The sequence below is a fragment of the Rhinatrema bivittatum genome, chromosome 4 (genome assembly GCF_901001135.1).
Source record: "Rhinatrema bivittatum chromosome 4, aRhiBiv1.1, whole genome shotgun sequence".
NCBI lineage: Eukaryota > Metazoa > Chordata > Amphibia > Gymnophiona > Rhinatrematidae > Rhinatrema > Rhinatrema bivittatum.
Genome location: NC_042618.1, coordinates 328808193 through 328832977, shown reverse-complemented (window position 1 = coordinate 328832977; position 24785 = coordinate 328808193). Strand labels below are relative to the sequence as shown.

Below are 24785 nucleotides of genomic sequence, written 5' to 3'. Positions count from 1 at the left end.
CTACCGGTTCACCTTTATCCACATGTTTATTAACTCCTTCAAAAAAGTGAAGCAGATTTGGACAGAAAGCTCGAGATCCATCTCAAAAGAATCTTCGAGGTGTCAGCGCTTGGTATTAGGGCTGCTGTCTGCAGCAGTCTTATGCAGCGAGCGAGCCTGAGGTGGGTTCAACAACTCTTCAGTGCGAAATATCTCTCTCCTCTGGAGTCGGAGCAGGCAGAGCGTTTAGAGGCAGTGGTGGCGTATGGCACGGATGCCTTATATGACCACCTCCGTATCTTGTCCAGGATTGTGGTCTCTGCGGTTTCGGCCAGATGCCTTTTGTGGCTATACAACTGGTCTGCCGATGTTTCGTCCAAGTCTCGGGCAAGTTCCTGTTTGGGGAGGATCTGGAGCAACTGATAAAGTCCTTAGGGAAGAATAAGATGCATAAGCTCCCTGAGGACAAGCCTAGGGGACCTAAAAGTTTTCTCCCCTCTCGCTTTCGGGGTCCAAGGCATTTCCATTAGAATAGGGCAGGCCCCCCCCCCAGGACAGAGACAATCATTGGGGAGATCTCAATCTTGGTCTCACTCCTTTTTGGGATGTAGACCGAACCACGACGGAATCAATCAGGGGTCTTCGGGACCCAAATCCTCTGTTTCAGTCATTGGTGGACGGCTGTCCCTGTTTTACGAAGAGTGGGTCAAAATAACGTTGGACCAGTGGGTTCTAAACATCATAGAACATGACTACACTTTAGAATTTGCTCGGCCTCTATGAGACCTGTTTCTGATCTCTCCCTGCGGGTCACTGGTAAAGAAGCAGATCGTGAATCAGACCCTTCGCTGGCTGGAAGGTCTTGGGACCATTGTTCCTGTTCCTCCAGACGAGTGCAGGACCGGGAGATACTCCATCTATTTTATGGTGCCCTGGATCTCAAGAAGGTGAACAAAGCTCTCAAAGTTTCGGATGGAAACCCTGCGCTCAGTCATTGCGGCGGTGCACAGCGGCGAGTTCTTGGCTTCCCTGGATCTCACAATATCTGCACATCGGGATCCACAAGGAGCATCAAAGATTTCTCCGGTACATGGTCCTCAGGAGGCATTTTCAGCACCGTACCCTACCGTTCAGTTTGGCGACAGCTCCCCGCACCTTCACCAAGGTGATGGTGGTGGTGGCGGCAGCTCTCAGGCGGGAGGGAGTACTGGTTCATCCATACCTAGACGACTGGCTCATTCGAGCGAAATTGTAGGATCTTTGCAGGCTGGCAATATACAAAGTCTTACACCACCTCCCTCGACTGGGTCATCATTCAGTCCAAGAGCCATCTGCTTCCTTCCCAGGTCCTGAATTTCTTGGGAGCAGGATTCGATACTCGAGTCGGCAAAGTCTTCCTCAGGGAGGACCGGATAACCAAGCTGACGTCACAAGTTCAACATCGCCTGTTAGTGCCAGTTCCCAGGGTCTGGGATTACTTGCAGGTTCTTGGCTCCATGGCGTCCATTCTGGAATTGGTCCCATGGGCATTTGCTCATATGAGACCTTTGCAGAGAGCTTTGCTTTCCCTCTGGGATCCAAAGTCGGAGGAATTCCAGGTTCCCTTCCCACTCACGGAGTCCGCCAGGTCCAGTCTTGGTTGGTGGCTTGTCCTCGACCACTTGAGGTGAGGTGTGGATCTCGAGGTGCCTCAGTGGGTGATAGTAACCACGGACGCCAAGCTCTTCGGTTGGGGAACCATATGCCAGTCGCAGTCGGCCCAGGGCCAGTGGTCATAGGAGGAGGCACAATCGTCCTTCAATCACCTGGAAATGAGAGCAGTGTGCTTGGCGTTGCAGAGATTTCTTCCTTTCATCCGCAATCAGGCGGTACGAGTTTTGTCCAACAATGCGACAACAGTGGCCTACATCAACCATCAAGGGGGAACCAAGAGTCGTCCCGTAGCGCTAGAAGTAGAGAAACTGATGGCCTGGGCGGAATGACATCTAGCCCTGCTGGCGGCCTCTCACATAGCGGGGGTCGACAATGTGCAGGTGGATTTTCGCAGTTGTCAGCACTGGACCCCGGAGAATGGGAACTGTCCTGGGAAGCAATGACGTAACATCTCTTACCAATGGGTCACTTCTCATTTGGACTTGATGGCAACTCAGAAAAATGCGAAGGCACCACACTTTTTCAGCCGCAGAAGGGAGCATGGGGCAGAAGGGGTAGATGCCCTAGTACTTCCTTGGCCCTACGACGTTCTGCTTTATGTGTTTCCTCCATGGCTTCTGGTGGGCAAGGTTTTGAGGAGAATAGAAGCTCACCCAGGGATGGTTATCCTAGTAGCACCAGAATGGCCTCGGAGACCATGGTTTGTGGATCTTGTTAACCTGGCTTTGGATGGTCCGCTGCGATTAAGTCATCTTCCAAACTTGCTGCGTCAGGGTCTGGTATTTTTATACCAGGCGGATCTCTTTTGTCTAGCGGCCTGGCTTATGAGAGGAGGCAGTTGAAAAAGAAAAGTTATCCGGAGGATGTCATCTCCACTCTCCTACGGGCGCGGAAGACCTCTACTTCTCTAACTTATGTCAGGGTGTGGAAGATCTTCGACTCTTGGTGTAGCGAGCAAGGGGTCCTTCCTCGTCAGGCCTCAATGGCACAGATTCTTGCATTTCTACAGAAAGGCCTCAGCAAGGGGTTATCCTTTAGTTCCCTCCGGGTGCAAGTAGCAGCTTTGGGATGTCTTCGAGGCAAGATTGAGGGTGCGTCTCTGGCAGCACACCCTGATGTGGTATGTTTCCTTAGAGGGGCAAAGCACTTGAACCCTCCGGTCCATTCCATTTGTCCTTAATGGAATCTTAATTTTGTGCTTCTGATGTTATGCAAATCTCCCTTTGAGCCCCTCAAGAAGGCCATCTTAAATGATTTAACTCTCAAGACAGTGTTTTTGGTGGCTATCTGCTCCACTAGGAGGGTCTCTGAGATTCAAGCCCTCTCCTGTAGGGAACTTTTTCTATGGATTTCTGATTCTGGGGTGTCGCTCAGGATGGTTTCATCTTTTCTCCCGAAGGTTGTCTCTGTCTTCCACTTAAATCAATCCATGGAACTTCCAGCCTTCTCTGTTTTCTATCGAGATACTTCTCACGCCAGAGAATTGAAGTGTTTAGATATCAGAAGGGTTCTTTGCATTACTTCGAGGTCACCAATGCCTTTCGGGTTTCCGATCATCTTTTTGTTCTGTGGAGTGGTGCTAAGAAAGGACATAAAGCATCTAAAACTACCATTGCCCGTTGGTTGAAAGAGGCTATCGCTTCCGCATATATTTGCCACGGGCGGCCTGTTCCGGATGGTTTAAAAGCTCATTCAATCCAGTCGCAAGCTGCTTCCTGGGCAGAGAGCCAGTTGGTATCGCCGCAAGAAATCTGCAGAGCGGCGACACTATCATTTGGACATCCAGGCACCGGACGTCAACTGTTTTAGGAGCAGTGTCATTCGAGCGGGACTCTCCCACACCAGTTAGGGACACTTTGGTACATCACAGCAGTCTGGACTCCTCCGGGAACGTACAGGGAAAAGAAAATTGGTTCTTACCTGCTAATTTTCGTTCCTATAGTACTACGGATCAGTCTAGTCACCCGCCCATTGAAAGGGGGGGTGTGGGTGTCCAGTTTTTTCTTGGAGAGTCCGCTCATTGGTTTCTATTCACAGCATTTTCTATTGGATCTATTAGGTGCCGCAGAAGAAGATTACAGATTATTTCTCATATGTACATAGTTTGTTTGGTTTGTTCTTGTCCTTGCTTGATATGCCCGTTGTTTAAAATGGTTATTCTGCTTTGCTAATGTTAATACTGAAGAGAAGCAGGTGGTACACTGGATTAAGAGGGGGTGCTCTTCAAGCTTTTCTCTGTCTCTATCTGCTGGAAGGGAGGCAGAACTCAGCAGTCTGGACTGATTCGGGGTAAGAACCAATTTTCCTTTATTGACCTGCCAACAATCCACTTATTTTTCCCAGAAAATTACAGCTCTAAGCATTCTGTCATTCACCAGGTAAGCTTTTGGAAATAAGTACATATTATAATGGAGTCTTCTTAAACTGAACTGTTTGCCACTAAAGATAAGATCGAGGGTCTATCAAGCCCAGTATCCTGTTTCCAACAGTGACCAATCTCAGTCACAAGTACTTGGCAAAATCCCATACAGTAAATAAATCCCATGTTGCTATTGCGCAGTGATTTGTAGTAGCTAATCCTTAAACCTACTTGGTTATTAACAGTTTATGGCTTCTCCTCCACACCTTTTTTAATCCCAGTCCCAGTATGGATCCCTAAGGAACTCCATTGTTTACCCATCTCCACTGACAAAATTGATCATTTAGTCCTACTGTCTGCTTCCTGTATCAGAAGACACAAAAACTCTCCATAACTAAGGTTCCCTGTACGTACCCGGATCAGTCCAGACACCTGGGTTGTGACTCCGCACCAGCAGATGGAGACAGAGCAAAACTTGACGGGCTCCCTACATATAGTAAGGTGCCACCCACAGCCCCTCAGTCTTTCTCTGTCTCCAGCAGATGGGGCAGGTCCACCCACAGTCTCGGGGATCCTTGGTTGTTTTGGCTCGGGGTAGTCAGTCAGGGATCTATTTTGGTATTTCTATCTAGTCCTAAGTAGTTAGGGCAGTGAGGTTTTGCAAAAAAAAAAAAAAAAAGAAAAAAGAAATCAAGAGAAGAAAATAAAGAAGAAGATAGAAGTCTCCCGTCGGGGGAGCCTCCCAGGAGGGTTGGAAGGTCCTGAGAGGACCATCCCCTCCAGGTCGAGGCCGCTGCTGAGGGTCGAGGACCCGGCCTGTGCTGGCAGCAGCGTCGGGGGTGACACCGGGGAGCCCGGTTCACTCACCCCCGCTGGAGCTGAAGACTGCAGGACCACGGCTAGCGCCTAAGTAAAAAAAAAAAAAAAAAAAAATATACACATAGCGGTTTTTTTTTTTTTTTTTTTTTCTGTCTGCTGACCTTGCGGCGCCGGCTCTCTCTCCCTGTTCGCCGTCGTTTCGCCGTTCGTGCGGTCGCTTAGCGGGAGGGCGGCGCTGGTTAGGGGGGGGGGCCGTTCGTCGCCGCGGATGCCGAGAGGGTCAGCGTGTCGCGCGTGCGGCGCTGTGCGCGCGCGTCTCTCCCGGGACGGGGTCTGTTCGAGCTGCGTCTCCGGGGGCGAGGGCTCGTCGGCGGTCGCCCGGGGGGGTCGATCGCGGGGTGCCCGTTCGCCGTCGCGTGCCGGAGGCTCGGAGGCCGCGTCCTTGGATCCGTTCCCGCTTAGCGCGGGAACGGAAGCCATTTTGTCCAGCGTGAGGGACGCCACGAGGAGGGCCCTCCAAGATGGCGCCCAGCCTCCCTCGCTGTCGCCACAGCCCAGGATTTCGGGGGGAGAGCCCCCGGGACCCCGTGGGTCGGGGACCCCGAGTGCTGTGGAGGGTTCCTCCGGATCGGAGGGCTCGTTTTCGGAAGATTTCTCGTTTTTGCTGCAGAAACTCGCAAAGTACAAAAAGTCTAGGCTGAAAGCGGGAAAAGCTTCGGGGGGGAAGGAAGATCGTTCCCGGCCCCAGAAGAGAGCCGTTCGGACCCGGGAGGCCCGGGGTGGGCCGCGGGAAAAGAGACGGCCGCGTGGTGAACCACAAGACTCGGAGACGTCGTCTACCGCCTCCTCGGACGAGGACGCGATGCCGGGAGCCCCTGAAGGCCAGGAGGGCCCTGATGACGACGGACAGGCCCAACCGGGAGCCGGCAAGGGCCCGCAGGCGGCTGAGGGTGATGACCCCAAGGTCGTCCGCCTGTTTCGTAGGGAAGAACTTTATCCCCTTATCCCGACTATCCTGGATGAGATCGGCGTGGATCCTCCACCAGTGGAGTCCCGGCAAGGAGTCAAGATGGACCCGGTGCTGCTGGGCCTGGCGGGTCCTGCGCTGGCGTTCCCTTTTCACTTCTCGGTCTCAGATATCTTGTTCCGGGAATGGGATACCCCGGAACTGGGGCTGAAGGTGAGTAAAGCTATGGACAAGCTTTATCCCCTTCCAGAGGATGCTCTGGAATTGCTGCGCCTTCCACGTGTGGACGCGGCGGTGTCCGCAGTGACAAAGAGGTCTACCATTCCCGTTACGGGTGCTACGGCCCTCCGGGATATCCAAGATAGGAAGCTGGAGGTGCAGTTGAAGAAGATCTTCGAGGTGTCCGCACTGGGGGTGCGGGCAGCCATGTGTAGTACTTTTGCACTGCGAGCGGGTCTCCGGTGGGCCCAAGTCCTGCAAGCCAATGCCGACCTCTCCTCCGGGGAGGCTACTCAGGCGGATAACTTGGAAGCGGTGATTGCCTACAGTGCTGATGCGATGCACGATGTGCTCAGAACATCGGCCAGAGCTATGGTAGCGGCGGTCTCGGCGCGTCGGCTCCTCTGGCTTCGTAACTGGGCTGCGGATGGGGCATCCAAGGCCCACCTGGGGTCGTTACCTTTTAAGGGAAAGCTCCTGTTTGGTAAGCAGCTGGACGACCTGATGCAGTTCGTGAGCGAGAATAAGGCTTTTAAGTTGCCGGAAGATAGACCCAGACCTCGGTCGTCCTTCTCGGCGAGAAACAGATTCCGGTCTAACCGTCGGCAGCGGCCACAGAGGGCGACAGGGTCGGGTCAGTCCTACCGGTCCGGGTCGGCTAGATCATCCTCCTGGTCGCAGTCCTTTCGAGGGAAGAAGTTCAACAGAGCCGGTGGACCCTCGTCCGGCTCGGGGTCCAAGTCGGCCCAATGAAACGAGACGGGTCCATTCCTCGTTGCCGCCCGCCCTCGTACCTTACGTGGGTGCGAGGCTCTCCCTGTTTTACGAGGCATGGACCAGAATCACTTCAGACCAATGGGTGCTCGCTGTGATAAGAGGCGGTTACGCGTTAGATTTTGTGCGGCTCCCGGTGGACAAGTTCCTCATCTCACCCTGCAAAGCGCTCGTCAAGCGCGCCGCTGTCCGGACCACCCTTCGGCGTCTAGAGGACCTGGGCGCCATTACTCCCGTGCCGCAGGATCAGCAGGGCACGGGAAGGTACTCCATTTATTTCGTGGTCCCAAAGAAGGATGGAGCTTTTCGTCCCATCCTCGATCTGAAGGGGGTCAACCGATGCCTGCGGGTGCCGCGGTTCAAGATGGAGACGATCCGCTCGGTGATTGCCGCGGTTCGTCCGGGAGAGTACCTCGCTTCTCTGGACCTCACGGAGGCGTACCTTCACATCGGGATTCAGCCGGCTTATCACCGGTACCTGAGATTCTGCATACTGGGAGGCCATTACCAGTTCCGGGCGCTTCCCTTCGGCCTCGCCACGGCTCCACGCACTTTCACCAAGGTGATGGTGGTGGTGGCTGCTCAGCTCCGGGGGGAAGGGCTGCTGGTGCATCCTTACTTGGACGATTGGCTCATCCGAGCAAAGTCGGAGGCCGGGTGTCGGCAGGCGATTGCCAGGGTCCTCCAACTCTTGCGCTCGCTCGGTTGGGTAGTCAACCTGTCCAAGAGTCATCTGCAGCCTACGCAGCAGTTGGAGTATCTGGGGGCCCTGTTCGACACCGAGAGGGCCATGGTGTCGCTGACTCAGGAGAGAGTGGTCAAGCTCCAGCGACAGGTGCGCCACATTTTGTCCATGCGGTGTCCGCTGGTTTGCGATTACCTGAGGGTCCTGGGTTCCATGGCGTCGACCCTCGCTCTGGTCCCTTGGGCGTTCGCTCACCTGCGACCGTTACAATCAGCGTTACTTTCCCGTTGGAAGCCAGTTTCGGAGGAGTTTTATCTTCCGCTGCCTCTCACGCCCTGTGCCAGGGCCAGTCTGCACTGGTGGCTCTCCCGGGATCATCTGTCCTGCGGGGTGTCTCTGGTCATGCCCACCTGGACGGTAGTGACGACGGATGCCAGTCTACTCGGCTGGGGGGCGGTCTGCGGAGGCCGCTCGGTCCAGGGACAGTGGTCGAGCCAGCAGTCGAGGTGGTCCATCAACCGCTTGGAGACCAGGGCGGTGTCGTTGGCCCTGCAATCGTTTCTCCCGTGGATACGGGGCCAGGCGGTTCGGGTGCTCTCGGACAACGCGACCACGGTGGCGTATATCAATCGTCAAGGGGGCACGAGGAGCCAGCAAGTAGCGGAGGAGGCACGGCGGCTCATGATCTGGGCGGAACAACACCTCAGCGGCTTGGCGGCGTCTCACATCGCAGGTGTGGACAACGTGCAGGCGGACTTCCTCAGCCGTCATCGGCTGGATCCAGGCGAGTGGGAGTTACCGGACAGGGCGTTTCGCCTCATCTGTGCCAGGTGGGGAACGCCACGCCTGGACCTGATGGCCACCGCTCAAAACGCAAAGGCCCCTCGGTTCTTCAGCCGTCGGAGGGAGCGGGGCGCAGAAGGAGTCGATGCTCTAGTGCTTCCCTGGCCCACGGACGTGTTGATATACGTGTTTCCCCCGTGGCCTCTGATAGGCAAGGTTCTGCGCCGAATCGAGTTGCATCCGGCGGACGTGATCTTGGTGGCGCCGGAGTGGCCACGGCGCCCGTGGTTCGCGGACCTCATTCAGCTGGCGGCAGAGCCTCCGCTTCGTTTTCTCGGGGCCGAAACTCTTCTTCGACAGGGTCCCGTCTGTTTGGAGGATGCGGATCACTTTTGTCTCGCGGCATGGCTTTTGAGAGGGCGCGCTTAAGGACTAAGGGGTACTCGGAGGCTGTGATTGCTACCTTGTTGAGGGCTCGTAAACAGTCCACGTCCTTAGCCTATATGAGGGTGTGGACGGTTTTTGAGGACTGGTGTAGTACTCATGCGGTGGACCCTGTACGGCCGCCTGTGCCGGGGGTCCTCACCTTTCTCCAAGAGGGCCTGTCGAAGGGGCTGGCCTGGAGTACCCTGAAAGTACAGAAGGCTGCACTTGGTTGTCTGCGCGGTAAGGTGCGCGGTGTGTCCTTAGCGTGTCATCCGGATGTGGTGCGCTTCCTTCGCGGGGCTAAGCATTTACGCCCTCCTGTGCGGAATCCTTGTCCGTCTTGGAATTTGAATTGCGTGCTCTCGGCGCTTGGGGGAGCACCGTTTGAGCCTCTTAAGCGGGCAACGCTGAAAGATCTTACCTTGAAGACCGTGTTTCTAGTAGCCATTACGTCTGCTCGTCGGGTCTCGGAGCTGCAGGCCTTATCCTGTCGGGAACCGTTCTTGCGATTCTCGCAGGGCGGAGTTTCCCTGCGGACTGTGCCGTCCTTTTTGCCTAAGGTGGTGTCCTCGTTCCACTTAAATCAGTCAGTGGACCTCCCAGGTTTTGAGGTCGGGGATCAGATGGACAAGGGGATGAAAGAGTTAAGGAAGCTCGACGTTCGCAGGATTCTGCTTCGGTATCTGGAGGTTACGAATTCTTTCCGGATTTCCGACCATCTGTTTGTTCTCTGGTCCGGTCCTCGCCGGGGGTCTGCGGCGTCGCGGGCCACGATTGCGCGTTGGCTCAAAGACGCTATTAGCTCCGCATATCTTCTGCGGGGTAAAGTGGCGCCTAGGGGGCTTCGTGCTCATTCCACTCGGGCGCAAGCCACGTCCTGGGCCGAGGTCTCTCAGGTGTCCACGCAGGAGATCTGTAGGGCTGCGACGTGGAAGTCCTTGCATACTTTCACAAGGCATTACAGACTTGATGTCCAGGCGTCTGAAGCGCCGGGGTTTGGGGCGAGTGTTCTCCGAGCGGGACTCTCTGCTTCCCACCCTCGGTAGTTTGCTCTGGTACATCCCAGGTGTCTGGACTGATCCGGGTACGTACAGGGAAAGGAAAATTAGTTCTTACCTGATAATTTTCGTTCCTGTAGTACCACGGATCAGTCCAGGCTCCCGCCCGTCTGTTTGGTACAATGAAGAGAGAGAGAGAGTCCGCTCGATTGGTTAGTTGTACTGCTATTGTTCCAGTTCTTGGCTTATTGCCGCTTGCCTCTGGTCTGATGTTTTCGGTTTTCAGCCAGAGGGTGTTTGAATTGGTTAAAATTGTTCTAGTTAGTTAGTCGGGCACTGGTTTGCTTTGACAGTTCGTTCGACTGAGGGGCTGTGGGTGGCACCTTACTATATGTAGGGAGCCCGTCAAGTTTTGCTCTGTCTCCATCTGCTGGTGCGGAGTCACAACCCAGGTGTCTGGACTGATCCGTGGTACTACAGGAACGAAAATTATCAGGTAAGAACTAATTTTCCTTTGTAGCACCCAACTGGTATTCAAGGGCATGACATAGCATCACTTCTCAGTCTCTTTTGAGTTAAGATCATAATGTAGGGTCTGAGCTGGGCTTAAAAAAAGAGCTAAGGACATTGTTTTCTTGGAACTTTGGTTAAGATTGAGAATCAATACAATATGGGAGAATAATGCCTGCCAGCCACCCTATTAGGGACATGATTATACAACAACTAAAGCCAAAACAGGAGAACTTATCTTCCTATTAATTAAAAAGTAATGAGCTGAGGACAATCCCATTTTGACCGAGATGGAGTACCCATATTATATGGGGAGGTTAATACCCTGCCACACCAACCTCACTGGACTCTAGTCAAACCGAGAAGAAAACATTTCCATTAAAAAAGGAACCAAAGATAGAAGAGAGGCAGGAAAGACCAACAGCCTTCCTGCTCTTTCTCTGGACTCCCAGTTATTTCCACTTTACTTTGCATTCAGGCAGGCCAATCCACACCAGTGGGTTATGCACTACTATCAGCAGATGGAGAACGAGAAAACTGACTCGCTGACATCACTGACATATAGCCCTGCCCCAACATCAGCTTGCCAGTATTCTCCATCTCCAGCAGATGTTGGACATGCATCTCCCTAGTGGGGATTGCCGTGTTTAAAAGAAAGAAGATGAGAAGAAAAAAAGAAGAGGTTGAGCGCCTGAGGTGACACCAGGCTGGACCCTCCCTCAGTTGCACAGTCGATCCTCAATGCCTGGCTAGGCTTAAGCTTAAAAAAAAAAACAGAGCACTGGAGGACTAGGGAGAGCTCAGCAGTGAAGGCTTGTGCCCTCTACCCCACCCCCCCAGCTGCTGACCAAATCGTGCACTCAGCCAGGGAAGGGCTGAGCTCAGGTAAAAAGAGAAAGGAGGGAAGTGATAGGCCCCCTTTTCTTTACCGAGTCATTTCTCTCCTTGGTGCTAATCCCCCACACCTCTGGGGAGTTAATGGAGAGTGGAGATGGCATGAGTCGGGGGATAGAGCAGCATTCGCTTGTAGGCTCTGCATCACAGACCCAGTCTGTCGGTCGGTCATGTAGTGGGTGGCTAGGGCAGTTTTTTCCCCCCACACATGCATGAATACATGTAATGCAGCTGTTGCTTAGAGTAGGCATGTATGTATACATGCATGTATGCGTGCAAGCCCGTGGCCTAGATTTGAAAGTGTAATTGCACGGTTATGTCTATGTGGGCGTTGGTGTGCATACAGGAGACCACATGGAAGGAGAGTGGCCTTTTTGGTGACTGATAATGGTGCTGGAGACTGAAATTTCTAAGTGCCTTACTGTTTGTGCGGCTTGCTATATAAGGGCATTCCAGCCATCGCTTTCACTTCGCCTATTCCAGCGCTATCTGAAGGCTCAAGATGATTTGCCTCCCAAGGATTTTGCCATCGTTAGGGCATCCCCTCTAGAGGACTTGTTGGAGGGGGGCACAGGAGGCTATGTGATGGACAGTTCCTCTCACCCCTTGTTCCCGATGGGAGGGACATCCATGGGGAGGGTTCAGAGAGTGCCATGTTCTGTCATATGGGCCCTGGTATGGATTCATCCTCCTCCTCCTGGTGGAGCTTTTCCAGGGGTTACAAGCCTTTCTGAAAGGGCATCCAGCAGAGGCTAAGCAGGCCAGTAAGAAGGAGACACATCATAGACCTTCTCATTTGGCATCCAAGTTGGGCAAGCGCCGTAGATAAGCTGTCCCTGTTGAAGTAGAGAAGGATGAGGATCATGACCCATCAGATGATTCCGGTGACAATTCGGATTCTATACCTCTGGAAGAGGGGGAAATTCCACCTGACTTGGAGCCACATAGGATTTTACTCCTCTTCTTTCACAAGGACAAGTTGCTAGATCTGTTGACTCAGCACTTGAAAACACTCGGAGCAGATGGGGGTGTCACTACGGGGTTACAAAAAAAAGATCCCATCTTGGATACTTTGCACAAGATATCCTGTTTCTTTCCCCTCCTAGAACCAGTGTAAGAGTTAATTGACCTTGAGTGGAACCACTCCAGAAGTGAGTTTTAAAGGTGCATGTTTCTTGGCAGGCCTGTACTTCTTGGATCCGAAGGCAAGGGAGCAGTTACGATCCCTAAAGGTTGACGCTTTGGTGTACTCTGTTATCAAGTGAACCACCATCCCAGTCGAAAGGGAAGCAACTCTGAAGGATGCCCAGGATAGAAGGATTGAGGCCATCCTAAAGCAGGCATTTGAAGCAATGGCAATGAATTTTCAAATAGCTTCTTGCTGTTGCTTGGTGGCACGTGCAGGTTTGCATCTCTCTCAGGAGAATCAAGGAGTGGGAGCCAATAATGGGCCGGCAATGGAACCAGGAGCGCATTTTTAGCTGATGCGGACTGTGACTTGGTGTATACGACTGCTAGAGGTGTAGTTTCCATGATTGCGACAAGACCCCTGCTGTGGTTGGCGGATATGATTTCTAAGTCAAATTTGACAAGGTTACCCTTTAAAGATTCTCTCTTGTTCGGACGTAATTTGGAGAAGATGGCAAATCAATGGAGTGTATCCAAGAGGACAAGAAAGAGGCATCCCGTTCTTTTGGGGCAAAAGGCCATTCCAGGGACTCCCATCATTTTTGCCCTTACAGAGGGGCAGCAATTCAGAAGTCATATCCATTTAGAAGATCTCAGTCCTTTCATCCTAAGAAGTCACGTAAGCATGTGGGTTCCAGGACCGGAGCATTTCGATCTTCGGAATGAAGGTGCAGGGGCCCACCTACCGGTTCCAGAGATAGGTGGATGTCTCTCTGGTTTTTATCTCAGGTGGGCCCAAATCATGACAGACGAATGGATCCTGGATGTAATAATAAATGGCTTTGCTCTAGAAGTGGAGGCTATGTTGAGAAGGCTGCTAGACCTCAGGGCTGAGATTCCAGTTCCCAGATCGCAGGAAAATATTCGGTTTATTTTGTTGTTCCCAAGAAGATAAAGGGTTCCTTCCAACCGATCTTGGATCTGAAGGGAGTCAACCAGCAAGTGACTCACTTCAGGATGGAAACTTTACACTCCATAATTATGTCTTTACAGAAAGAATTCCTCAAGTCTCTTGATCTGATGGAAATCTATCTACATATCCTGAATCGACAGGAGCATCAGCGGTTCCTTTGTTTCGTCATTCTAGGGCACCATTATCAGTTTCAAGCCCTACCGTTTGGTCTGGCTACAGCACCCAGAAGCTTCTCCAAGGTCATGGTGGCTGCAGTGGCCTGTCTGTGCAAGGATGGCATTCTAGTCCTTCCATATCTAGTTGACTGGTTGATTTGAGCCAAGAATGCAGAAGAGAGTCAATTTGTGTCTCACAAAGTGCTCTGCCTACTTCAGAAACTAGGCTAAATGGTGAACTTAGCCAAGAGCAGTCTACTGCCGACACAGACCCTGGAGTACCTTGGAGAGCGGTTCAGTATGGAGCGGAGAAGAGTGTTCCTGCCAGAGAAATGCATCCAGAAGTTGGTGAGAGTGACTATTTTGTCCAAAGGTGTAGACTTAATCTGAAGATCTTGTGGTAGATGGCCGCAACATTGGAGGTAGTACTCTGGGCAAGGGCGCATATGCAGCCGCTTCAGTGTGCATTGCTCTCCTGGTGGAATCTGCAATCATAGGAGTACACAGTAAGGCTCCACTTGCCAATGGAAGTGGTTGAGCAGTTGCAGTGGTGGTTACAAGCGGACCACCTCAGGAAAGGAGTGCCCTTGGAGACATGGGATGGGTTTGTGCTTATGAAAGATTCGAGCCTTCTGAGTTGGGGGGCTCACTGTCAAGAGTTGATGGCACAAGGTCGGTGGAAAGCCAAGGAATGACATTGGACCATCAATCGTTTGGAAGTTTGTGCAGTTCTCTTGGCATGTCTATGGTTCGCTGAGTGGTTGGCAGGTCTAGCAGTGAGAATAATGTCAGACAATGACACAACAGTTACCTACCTACATAAATCATCAGGGTAGAACCAGAAGTCATCAGATGTCAGTGGAGATAGATTTTCTCATGGTGTGGGCAGAGCAACATCTTCAGGAGTTATCCGCCTCTCAATTGCTGGGAAGGACAATGTGAGGGCTGACTTTCTCAGCACAGGTCTTAGACCCAGGAGAGTGGAATCTGGCAGACAATGTTTTTCAGCTTATAGTGTCTTGTTGACGTCGGCCATTTTTGTATTTATATCTACAGTCACAGAAGGGACCTGAGAGTGCTGGAAATCGATGTTCTTATCCAGCATTGGCCGCGGAGCAGGATGTTATATGTTTTCCCTCCCTGGTCAATGATTGGGAGGGTAATTCAGAAGATTGTGAGTCATACCGAGACCATATGTCTGGTGCTCCAGTTTGGCCACAGAGATTGTGGTACACCGATCTAAAATGACTCCTAGTGAACAGTCTTTAGAGGCTGCTGATCAGGGAGGATCTTCTGCATCAGGGGCCGATCTTTCACGATGATCCAGGTCGGTTTTGTTTTACGGTTTGGCCCTTGAGACAGCTGGATCATCTGCTGAAGTGTGGTTATTCTCAGGCAATAATATCCACATTGCTTCATGCTAGTTTTCTACCGCTCTAGGTTTGGAAAGTATTCAAGAGCTGGTGCGGGGTGAGGTTCTCATCCTCTTAGAGTAGAGATTCCACTGATTTTGGAATTTTTGCAGGAGGGTTTGGTTAAAGGCTTGGCCCTAAATACCCTGAAGGTGCAGGTGGCAACCCTCACATGCAATAAAGGGCCAATTAATGGTAGGTCCTTGTCCTCCCATCCAGATGTGTCTAGGTTCTTGAAGGGGGAGTCAAGCATCTAAGTCTTCCCTTGCATTTACCAGTGCCTCTTTGGACCCTTAATATAGCATTGAGAGTTGTGGCGTGTCCTACGTTTTGGCCACTGCGTGATCTGTCCTTGCAGCTGCTTGCTTTGAAAATGGTTTTTCAGGTGGCAATCGGTTCAGCAGGGTGTATCTCCAAGCTACAGGCTCTTTTTTTTTGCTGTGAGCAGCTCATACTGTACCTTTCTTTTTGCCGAAGGCGGTATCAGAGTTCCGTTTGAATCGGTCTATTTCCCTGCTCACACTGGACAGGGATAGAGATGAGTAGGATTATCGGTTGTTGCATGCCTTAGATATAAAGCTGTATCTGATGCGGTACTTGAAGGTTACTTGCTCCTTGAGGAAGACTGATCGACAGTTTGTTCTCCATGGTGGAGGTAGACAAGGGGAACCGGTGTTGCAGGCAATAGTAGCCTGTTGGGTTAAAGAGGTCATCACAGCTTCCTGTGTGGATGCAGATGCTCTGTTGCCTAGGTAGGTCAAGGCACATTCCACTAGAGCACAGGCGGTCTTGTGGGCGAAGATTCGTTTGGTGTCTCCTGTAGAGATTTGCTGGGCAGTAACATGGTCCTCCTTTCATACCCTCTCCAAGTATTACTGCTTGGATGTTAAGGCTCAAGAGGACATGATTTTCACATGGGCGGTGTTGATGGGAGCGCAGGCAGTCTCCCACCCATTTTGGGAGTCGCTTTGGTACATCCCACCAATGTGGATTGGCTGTTTGAGTGTAGAGGAAGGTGAAATTACTTCTTACCTGATAATTTCCATTCCTATAAAGAAGGCAAGGCCAATCCACAACATGCCCCAGGCTGCCTACTTAATTTGGATTCAGTTCATCCTTTATTTGGGGATGACACAAAGTGTTCTTTGTTATGAGTCATTTGAAGGACTGGTAAGTGGAAAACCAGCCCCTAAGATCAGTTGATGTTAAATTTTTACTGAGCTCAGTACTTTCCAGTTGGCTGGAAGTAACGAGTCGGCTGTTAATAGTCATAGTTCAAATATAATCAGTTTGTCCACAGTTTGGCTTTTCTAGAAATGCTGGTAGGCTGATGGGGCAGAGCTATATCTCAGTGACATCAGTGAGTCAGTTTTCTCCTTCTCCATCTGCTGGTAGGAGTGGATTGTCCTGCCTTCCTTAGAGGAAAGGAAATGAACAGGTAAAAAGTAATTTCACATTCAAAACTGTTGTTTTAGGGACAAAATGTGTAAAATACTGGTGCTACAAGCCACTTTCATTTCTTCCCACAGTGAAAGCTCTGGGTCTTTTCCTGGCAGTGATGTGCTTGCTCTTGTAACACAAGTAACCTTCCTGAAGATGACAGTGGAAGAGTTCCTTGAAAAAAACAGGTTAGATCCTTTCCATCTTTTTTAGAATTTCAGCAATAACTTTACCTATTACTCACCAGAATGATGGCTACTGCCTGGAGACAATACCCTTATTCAATAAACATACACATGGTTACTGTGACTCCAACATCACTCTAAGCTTCAACAGCAAGAGGAAATATGGAAAAAAGGATTTGCACTCACAAAGAGGGGAGTAGCTGGCTTGTTACGGCGGTTACTACCCCAAACCAAATAAGCCTGATACTTCACTTTCAATGCATATCCAGCATAGTTCTCTGCTTCAACGGCAGGGCAGAAGAAAAACTGATACTTCACACATCCAGCAGAGCTCTCTGCTTCAACGGCAGGGGAGAAGAAAAAAGGGTTCGCACTCACAAAGCGGGGAGTAGCTGGCTTGTTACGGCGGTTACTACCCCAAACCAAATGTGCCTGATACTTCACTTTCGATGTATATCCAGCATGGCTCTCTGCTTCAACGGCATGGGAGAAAGACTGATACATCACGCATTTCCAGCATAGCTCTCTGCTTCAACTGCAGGGGAAAAGAAAAACTGATACTTCACGCATATCCAGCATAGCTCCCTGCTTCAACGGCAGGAGAGAAGAAAAACTGATACTTCACGCATTTCCAGCATAGCTCTCTGCTTCAACGGCAGGAGAGAAGAAAAACTGATACTTCACGCATAACCAGCATAGCTCTCTGCTTCAACGGCAGGGGAAAAGAAAAACTGATACTTCACGCATATCCAGCATAGCTCCCTGCTTCAACGGCAGGGGAGAAGAAAAACAACCAATAAGGGCTGTATAACATAGTCTGGGTAAAACAAATAAGCATGGGTGTAGCTTGCTTATTGCGGCGGTTACTACCCCTAACTAATCAAGCTAGACATTTCACTTGGATGCAGCTCCATCACTGCTCTCTACATTAATGGTGGGGGTGGAAGGGAAATGGAACCAAGAGCTAAGAGAAACAGATAAGTATGAGAGAAAAAATGTGTGAGGCTTGCTGGGCAGACTGGATGGGCCGTTTGGTCTTCTTCTGCCGTCATTTCTATGTTTCTATGTTTCTATATAAGGTCATTAAAATATATTTTATCAATAATTTTGTGGTTGGCAGAGCCAGCATGTATATGCAGGCTATGACCAGGAAATACTGCTCGCTAATAATAATATAGGGCCTTATTCAGAAAGGACTTTCCTCCGTTCTTTGCCTATGGAAACCAGCTTGATTGATTAAAGCCCTTACTGACATTGTAAAATGACATCCATGCAGAATGGTGTTCGCATGTTGGAAAGTTTTTCAAAGCTGTGCTCCTCCACACAGAACAGACTAGCCAACAGGGCCACTTTAACTGCTTAAAGGCACCCTTTTCTTTTTTCCATAACGACTGCTACTCCCTTTTGGCTCCCCAATCCCACCACTTCTCCTCCCCTCTTGTTAATCTGATGCTGCCAGCCCACTGCCTACATCTTCTGGTCAGCCCACTACAGCCACATGCTGCCGCCTCCTGGCCTGTGCAGGCTAATGCAAGCCCACTTCTACCTTTCTGCTGGCCCACACAGCTCATGCAAGTGTAGCGCGAAGCATCTTCCTCGTGGACTATGCAGGTAGCACATACATATGAGGTACCTTGGAGCAAGGGCAGGTCAGTGCAAAGAGATTAGGCACCTTAGATCAGTAATTCCCAAATCTGTCCTGGAGGACCCTAGCAAGTCTGTTTTCAGGATATAAACAATGAATATGCATGAGATAGATTTGTATGCATTTCCTCCATTGCATGCAAATTTATCTTTTTTTTTTATATTCTTCCTTTTGTGATACTTCAAAACGATTATATTCATCCTGTGTAAGATAAATATGTTTCACAAATCATTTCACAGTATCTGATGAAATGTGTTATATCTGATTTTTGGGGATAGACTGCAAAAAAAAAAAAAAAATTAAGAAATATATAAAATAAGACAATTGTTCTTTGCTTGCTAATTTTTGTTCCTGAAATATCACAGATCAGTCTAGACTCCTGGGCTTCCCTGCTAGCAGATGGAGACAGATGAGAAAAGCTTTACTGACACTGCTACTTAACCTAGTGTGCCACCTGCAGTCTCTCATAATGACCTGTATTCAAGCCAAGATTAGAATAACTATAACAGAGACCCTCATCCCCTGTCAACGAGAAGAAGAAAGGAGGAGCCTCTACAGAAAATTTGTTCCAACAACATTAAGTAGAACATCATGTAACCAAACCACCCTGCATCATTTTCATACTGCCATGATGAGTGGGCTTTACTGAACAGGTGGGTTTCTGGACTGATCTGTGATATTCCAGGAACAAAAATTAGCAGGTAAGAACCAATTGTCTTATTTTATGTATTTCTTGATTTTTTTTTTTTTTTTTTTTTTTGCAGTCTACCCCCAAAAATCAGATATAACACTTTTCATCCAATACTGTGACATGATTTGTGAAACATATTTGTATTCTGTGTATGTATATCTATCTATATTTATCTTACACAGGATGAATATGCATATTTACTGTTACTGAATATAATCATTTTGAAATATCACAAAAGGTGGAATGTTCATATCCCAGATCAGTCTAGACTCCTGAGATGTACCCAAGCTGCTCTATACTAGTCGAGAATGTGAAAGCCCCGCTCGTAGTACATTCACACCTAACCAGCTGAGTCCGGTGCCTGGACATCCAGCCATTAATATCAGGTGAAAGTGTGTAGTGAAGCCCAAGCTGCTTGACAGAACTCCACATCAACCGTTAATTCAGCAAGAGAGCATGCAACGTTGTGCTCTAATCTGATATCTATAAATATGTTTACCCAATGTAACAACCAGTTGAGGAGAAAAAATAGATAGCATGCTCTCTTGCTGAATTAACGGTTGATGTGGAACGCTATATAGTTCTGGTTAATTAGTTTGAATACTAATTAACCAGAACTATATAGATGGTAGTGGTGCAAACCCTGCAGTCTAGTATAGAAAGATAAAAAAACAGAAGGCTAGATTTCCAGTTTTTCCTCCCAGGGGTTTGGTAGGTCCTAGTGGGACCATCCTCCCTGGTTTGAGGTGGACGACCAGGGGGTTGGTGACCCTTGATGGAGTCTCGGTCCTAGATTCCGTGGAGGTGACATCTGGTGATCCAGTTCCTTCATCTTCCATGAGACAGTGTTGTTTAGCACTGGCAACTCTGCATTTACAAAACTCAACTAAACAGGAAAGTATTTTCTCTTGTTATTACCAGCACTGTTGACGGCATTAAAGTTTGTTACACAAAAAAAAAGAAAAACTGAAGGCGATCGTAGCCTCACGCAAGGTTGGCTTTGAGTAACCCGATCTCAGGTGGGGGCGATTGTGAGGGTGCAGATCTGTTCCTCTCCTCGGTTCTGGGGTCTCAGTGTAGAGGTGAAGGAACTGGCTAATAGCACCTGGCACCACGTAGTAAACATGGCGCACAGCAAAAACTGCCCCTCCTGCGATGAGTCACAGTCACACTTGTCTCATGGCGACATGGGAGCCGAGCGCTGAGTCTAAAGCTAAAAGGGTGTCAGGATCTATCACTGAGTCTTTTCCCATCAGCGCAGTAATGGCAGCCATTTTGAATTCTTGTCAGTGGCAGCAGTGTCGGTTAGGGAGGCAAGTGAATCCCTGTCTCCATTATCACCTGCAATGCCTGGCCCTGGGGAGGGGCAGGGAGCTCCTGACACAGAGGAAGACCTTCTGGACCAGGATTCAGATGAGTCACAAGCATTATCTGCAGATTTTTTCCTCCTGATGCACAGAGCATATTTAACTAAGAAGACAGCAGGAGATAGCAACCCTTGGTCACAGACTCAGGGTTCTCGGATGCTGAAGAGGCCCAGGCTGGAAAAGAGGAAGCAGTCGACGAGCGTTCAACAAGTTATGGTATGTCTCCTCAGCCAAATATTTCTGGAGGGGACACTGATGAATCGGAGAATTCCAATGCTCCTGTGGAGGATTCTCCAGTAACAGAATCTGCGTATGAAGGCCTGGAGCCAGACGATGGCTTGGAGGAGGTTCCAGTAGCTGAAGGGGAGGACCCTAAGGTGGTGTGCCTTTTTTGAAAGGAGGAGCTGTAGCCCTTGATTCTGCATATCCTTGAGAAGCTCGGAATCAAAGTTCCACAAGAGGATTCCATCAGGAAGGTGTGGACCCTGTAATAGATAGATTGAGGAGCCCAATAAAGCTTTTCCCTTTCATAAAACAGTGAAGAAATTAGTGGTTCAGGAGTGGAACACCACTGAGACCAGCTTGAAGGTTGGCAGAGCAATGGCAAAGCTGTATCCGTTACTGGAAGAGATGGAGCTTTTGACGCTGCTGAAGGTGGACACTTTGGTGTTGGCAGTAACCAAGAAGACTACCATTCAGGTGGCAGGGTCTGCCACTTTAAAAGAAGTGCAGGATCGAAAGTTGGAGGTCCATCTCAAGAAGAACTTTTAGGTATTGGCCCTGGGCATAAGGGCTGCGGTTTACAGCAGTTTTATGCTGAGAGCATGCCTGTGCTCAGTTCATTATTTGCAGGCTTGGGTGTCTTCGGCATCTGCAGTAAAACAGGCTGAGCATTTGGAAATGGCAGTGACATATGTAGCAGATGCCTTATATGACCTGATCAGAACATCTTCTAGGATCATGATGTCTGCAGTGTTGGCCAGATGGTTACTTTGGTTACAAAATTGGTTGGCTGATATTTGGTCCAAATCTCAGCTGGGGGCCTTACCATTCACGGGCAAGCTCTTGTTTGGAGAGGTCTTACAGTAGATAGTGAAGCATCTGGGGAGTCCAAGGGACATAAGCTGCCAGAGGACAAGTCTAAGGGGAAGAAGTTGTTTCCGCTTATTTGCGTTTTTGGGATAATAAGAGATTACGCCAATCTAAAGACTCTTCGAGATCTCAGAGGCAGGGCTCAGGCAGAGCACAGTCCTGGGGACAGTCCTTTTGAGGTGGGCGCAAGCCATCCCAAGACAATCCTGGCTAGGGAACCAGGGGTACAAAGTCCTCACAATGAGGTGAAGTCAATCCACTCTTCTGTTCCGGCCATCAGGGGGGAATATAGCTCTTTTTTACGAGGAGTGGGACAAAATTACAATGGACCAGTGGGTCTTAAGTGTAATAAAAGATGACTATACATTAGAATTGGCTCGGTCAATATGAGAGAGCATGCATAGTTTCCCCTTGCACTTCCCTTACCAAGAGAGTGGCGGTTCAGGGTCTATAGTACCTCAAGAGGAACAAAGAACCAGGAGGTATTCCATTTATTTTGTGGTACCAAAAAAGGAGGGAACATTCAGATTGATCTTGTACAAATACATATAAGAGACAGTTCCTGCTCCATAGAGCTTACAATCTATTCAAGACAAACAAATAGGACACATAAGAGACTTTGGGAGTTTCATTTGTTATGGAAATTAAAACTAAGATTACAGTCATGTAATACTGCAGAATATTCCACCAGGCCCTAATCCATCAATACACCACCTAGTGGGAAAACAGAAGCAACTGGACTGGTGACTCCCTACACAGAACCTACACATTAGCAGAATACAGATTAAGTGACCACAAATTAGAGATATGCAGACAAAAAAAAACTGGATTCTTCTCTTTTCTTCTGTCTACTCCAGTTTCAACCCTCCCCTCCTGATCTCTGCAGTCAAGTGGGGGGAACAAGAGGGATTAGGGATCAGGCTATTCTTTGCTCTTCAGTATCTGCCCCAGATTCACTCCACCCCTCCTTTCCCTGAATGACAGGAGCAGAATTCTCTTTGTTCCCTGTACGTACCTGGATCAGTCCAGACAGTGGGTTATGTCCCCAATCCAGCAGATGGAGTCAGCCAAAGCTTCGAGGGGGCGTCACCATAAGTACTACTACCCCCTCTGCAGGAGCCCAGTATCTTCTGACTCCAGCAGATGCGAGTAGTAGAATCTGGGTTGCTCCAGATTGCCTGAAACCATTTCTTACAGTGATTGCTTGTCTTCTCTGTTTTTTTCTCTCACTGTTTCTGTTGGATCAAGTTTGTTTTATTTAAAAGAAAAAAAAAAAAAAGTTAAAAAGGCTTCAATTTGGGACGTCATGACTTCCTTTTGCGTTGTCTCTCCCTCTCTCTCTCGGTGCTAGCTGTACCTTGTGGCCCGGGGTAAGTGCATTCTTCTGTGTTTTTCTTTACAGCTGATTTTGCTCGCGGCTGCTTCGGCTTCGCCGCGTTTTTCTCCCTCACCAGCAGCCATTTTGCCGGTTCCTCGCGGGCTGCGGAGGTGAGCGGGGAGATCTTCGTTGGCGGGTTGTGAGGCCAGGAGGGCCCCCCCGCGGCACCGTTCATCGGCGGGCAGTGCAGGCCGCTCGGGCCCCCCCGCGGCACCGTTCTTCAGCGGCGGGCAGTGCAGGCCGCTCGGGCCCCCCCGCGGCACCGTTCTTCATTGGCGGGCAGTGCAGGCCACTCGGGCCCCCCCGCGCCGGCGTTTTTCCTTCGCGGCCCCCCCCCCCGAGGCTTTTCGTTTATTTTGCCTGTCTCCTCCGTTGCCAGCAGTGCTCACGATGCCGCGGCCGGCACGTTGCTCGACCTGCGGTGAGCCGGGATCGCGGATTGCCCGTGCAGGGATCGGTGCCCGGTGCCTCCCCGGGGGGGAGGGCCCGTCGCAGTCCCTTAGCGAAATTTCGTTTTTGACAGGCATGCCCGGGCGGCGCGGGCCGGCCCCTCCCCCATTACTGGCGGGAACGGCGGCCATTTTACATGCCCAGCGCCCTGAGGGGACTCAGGCAGCGCTGGATGACAGGGACTCTCCCGAGGTTTCTCCACCGAATTTGCTGCCGGACAACAGCCTGACGGGCCAGGGTCCCACGGGGTTCCCCCCCCTCCGGGGCTTCCTCGAGTAGGCCGTGATTCCTCCCGGACTTTGTACTGTTAATGCACACTGCGTGTTTGCAGGGCCTCGTCGCTCCCGCAGCACCGTCTCCAGCCAAGGTCCCGCGGCTCTCGCCTCCCTCTCAGGCCCCCCCCGTCCTGGCGGGTGTGGGGGCCACCCTGCCTCCCGCCCGCACCTGGATTCCTGCGGGCTCCGGGGGAGCAGTGACAGGTCCGGCGTCTCCTGGGCCGGACCTGGGAGAAGGGGGCCAAGGCGATTCCACCACAGAGGGGGACGATCCGCGCACGCTGCGTCTCTTCCAGGGGGAAGAGCTGGACGAACTTATTCCACTCCTGATCCAGGAGCTGGATCTCGATCCGCCGCCGGACCCGCCCGCTCCAGTAGCGCCCGCCGTCGTCACGTCGGCCAAGAAGGGAGATCCGGTGCTGGCAGCCCTCCGGCCGAGGGCTCGGGCGTTTCCCATCCATGATTCCTTCCTGCAGCTTCTTACTAGGGAATGGGACGCCCCGGAGCCTTCCCTTAAGGTCAGTCGGGCCATGGAGAAGCCGTATCCGCTACCAGAGGATTTCCTGGATCTCATCAAGGTTCCGAAAGTGGACTCCGCGGTGTCAGCGGTCACGAAGAGGACGACCATACCAGTGACGGGTGGCGCGGCCTTACGGGATACGCAGGATCGCAAGTTGGAAGTCTTCCTCAAGCGGGTCTTCGAGGTCTCCGCGCTGGGGATGCGGGCGGCGATGTGCAGCTCGCTGGCTCAGAGGGCGAGTCTTCTCTGGGGGCAACAACTTCTCACCTCTCAGGTTCTGCCGGCCGAGGAGGCCGCCCAAGCGGATAGGCTGGAAACTGCGGTGGCGTACGGGGCTGACGCCTCCTATGACCTGCTTCTAGGACCTGCTTCGGGTCCTGGCCCGATCCATAGTCTCGGTAGTGGCGGCGCGTCGCCTTCTATGGCTTCGCAACTGGGCGGCGGACACTTCCTCCAAGTCTAGCCTGGGTTCCCTGCCATTAAGGGGTAAGTTCCTGTTCGGAGAGGATTTGGACCAGATCATCAAGTCACTGGGGGTAAACGCAGTCCATCGCCTGCCGGAGGGCAGGTACCGGCCCTCCAGGGCGTTTTCGTCCTCCCGCACCAGATCCAGGGCGCAACGGCGCTATAGGAACTACAGACCGGCGGTCTCCAGGCCCTCTGCCCCCAGGTCGCAGACCTGGTCCCGCTCCTTTCGCGGGTTGTCCCGCCTCGGGAACGGGACAACCCTCTCCCAAGTCCTCCCAATGATGTTCGGCTCGCCCACTCCACCGTCCCCCGGATTGGGGGACGGCTGGCATTTTTCTACAAGGAGTGGGCGCGGATCCCCTCGGACCAGTAGGTCTTGGACACCATAGAACACGGCTACGCGTTGGAATTTGTCCGCGCTCCAAGGGGACGGTTCATCTTCTCCCCCTGCGGATCGGCCTCCAAGCGAAGGGAGGTGCAGTTGACATTGGACAGGCTTCGGGAGATTGGCGCCATTGCGCCCGTGCCCTCCAGAGAGGT

General features: G+C 51.1%; 1 protein-coding gene across 11 annotated transcripts in view; it reads left to right on the top strand.

Moving 5' to 3' along the window:
- The window catches only part of HEXD (hexosaminidase D), a 146636-nt gene that overhangs the window by 99430 nt on the left and 22421 nt on the right, over positions 1-24785 (top strand). For all 11 annotated transcript variants that reach the window (XM_029600368.1, XM_029600365.1, XM_029600366.1 and 8 more), the window contains one exon: positions 16264-16362. In XM_029600368.1, the coding sequence (XP_029456228.1) occupies positions 16264-16362 (99 nt within the window). The remainder of the gene's footprint in view (positions 1-16263; positions 16363-24785) is intronic.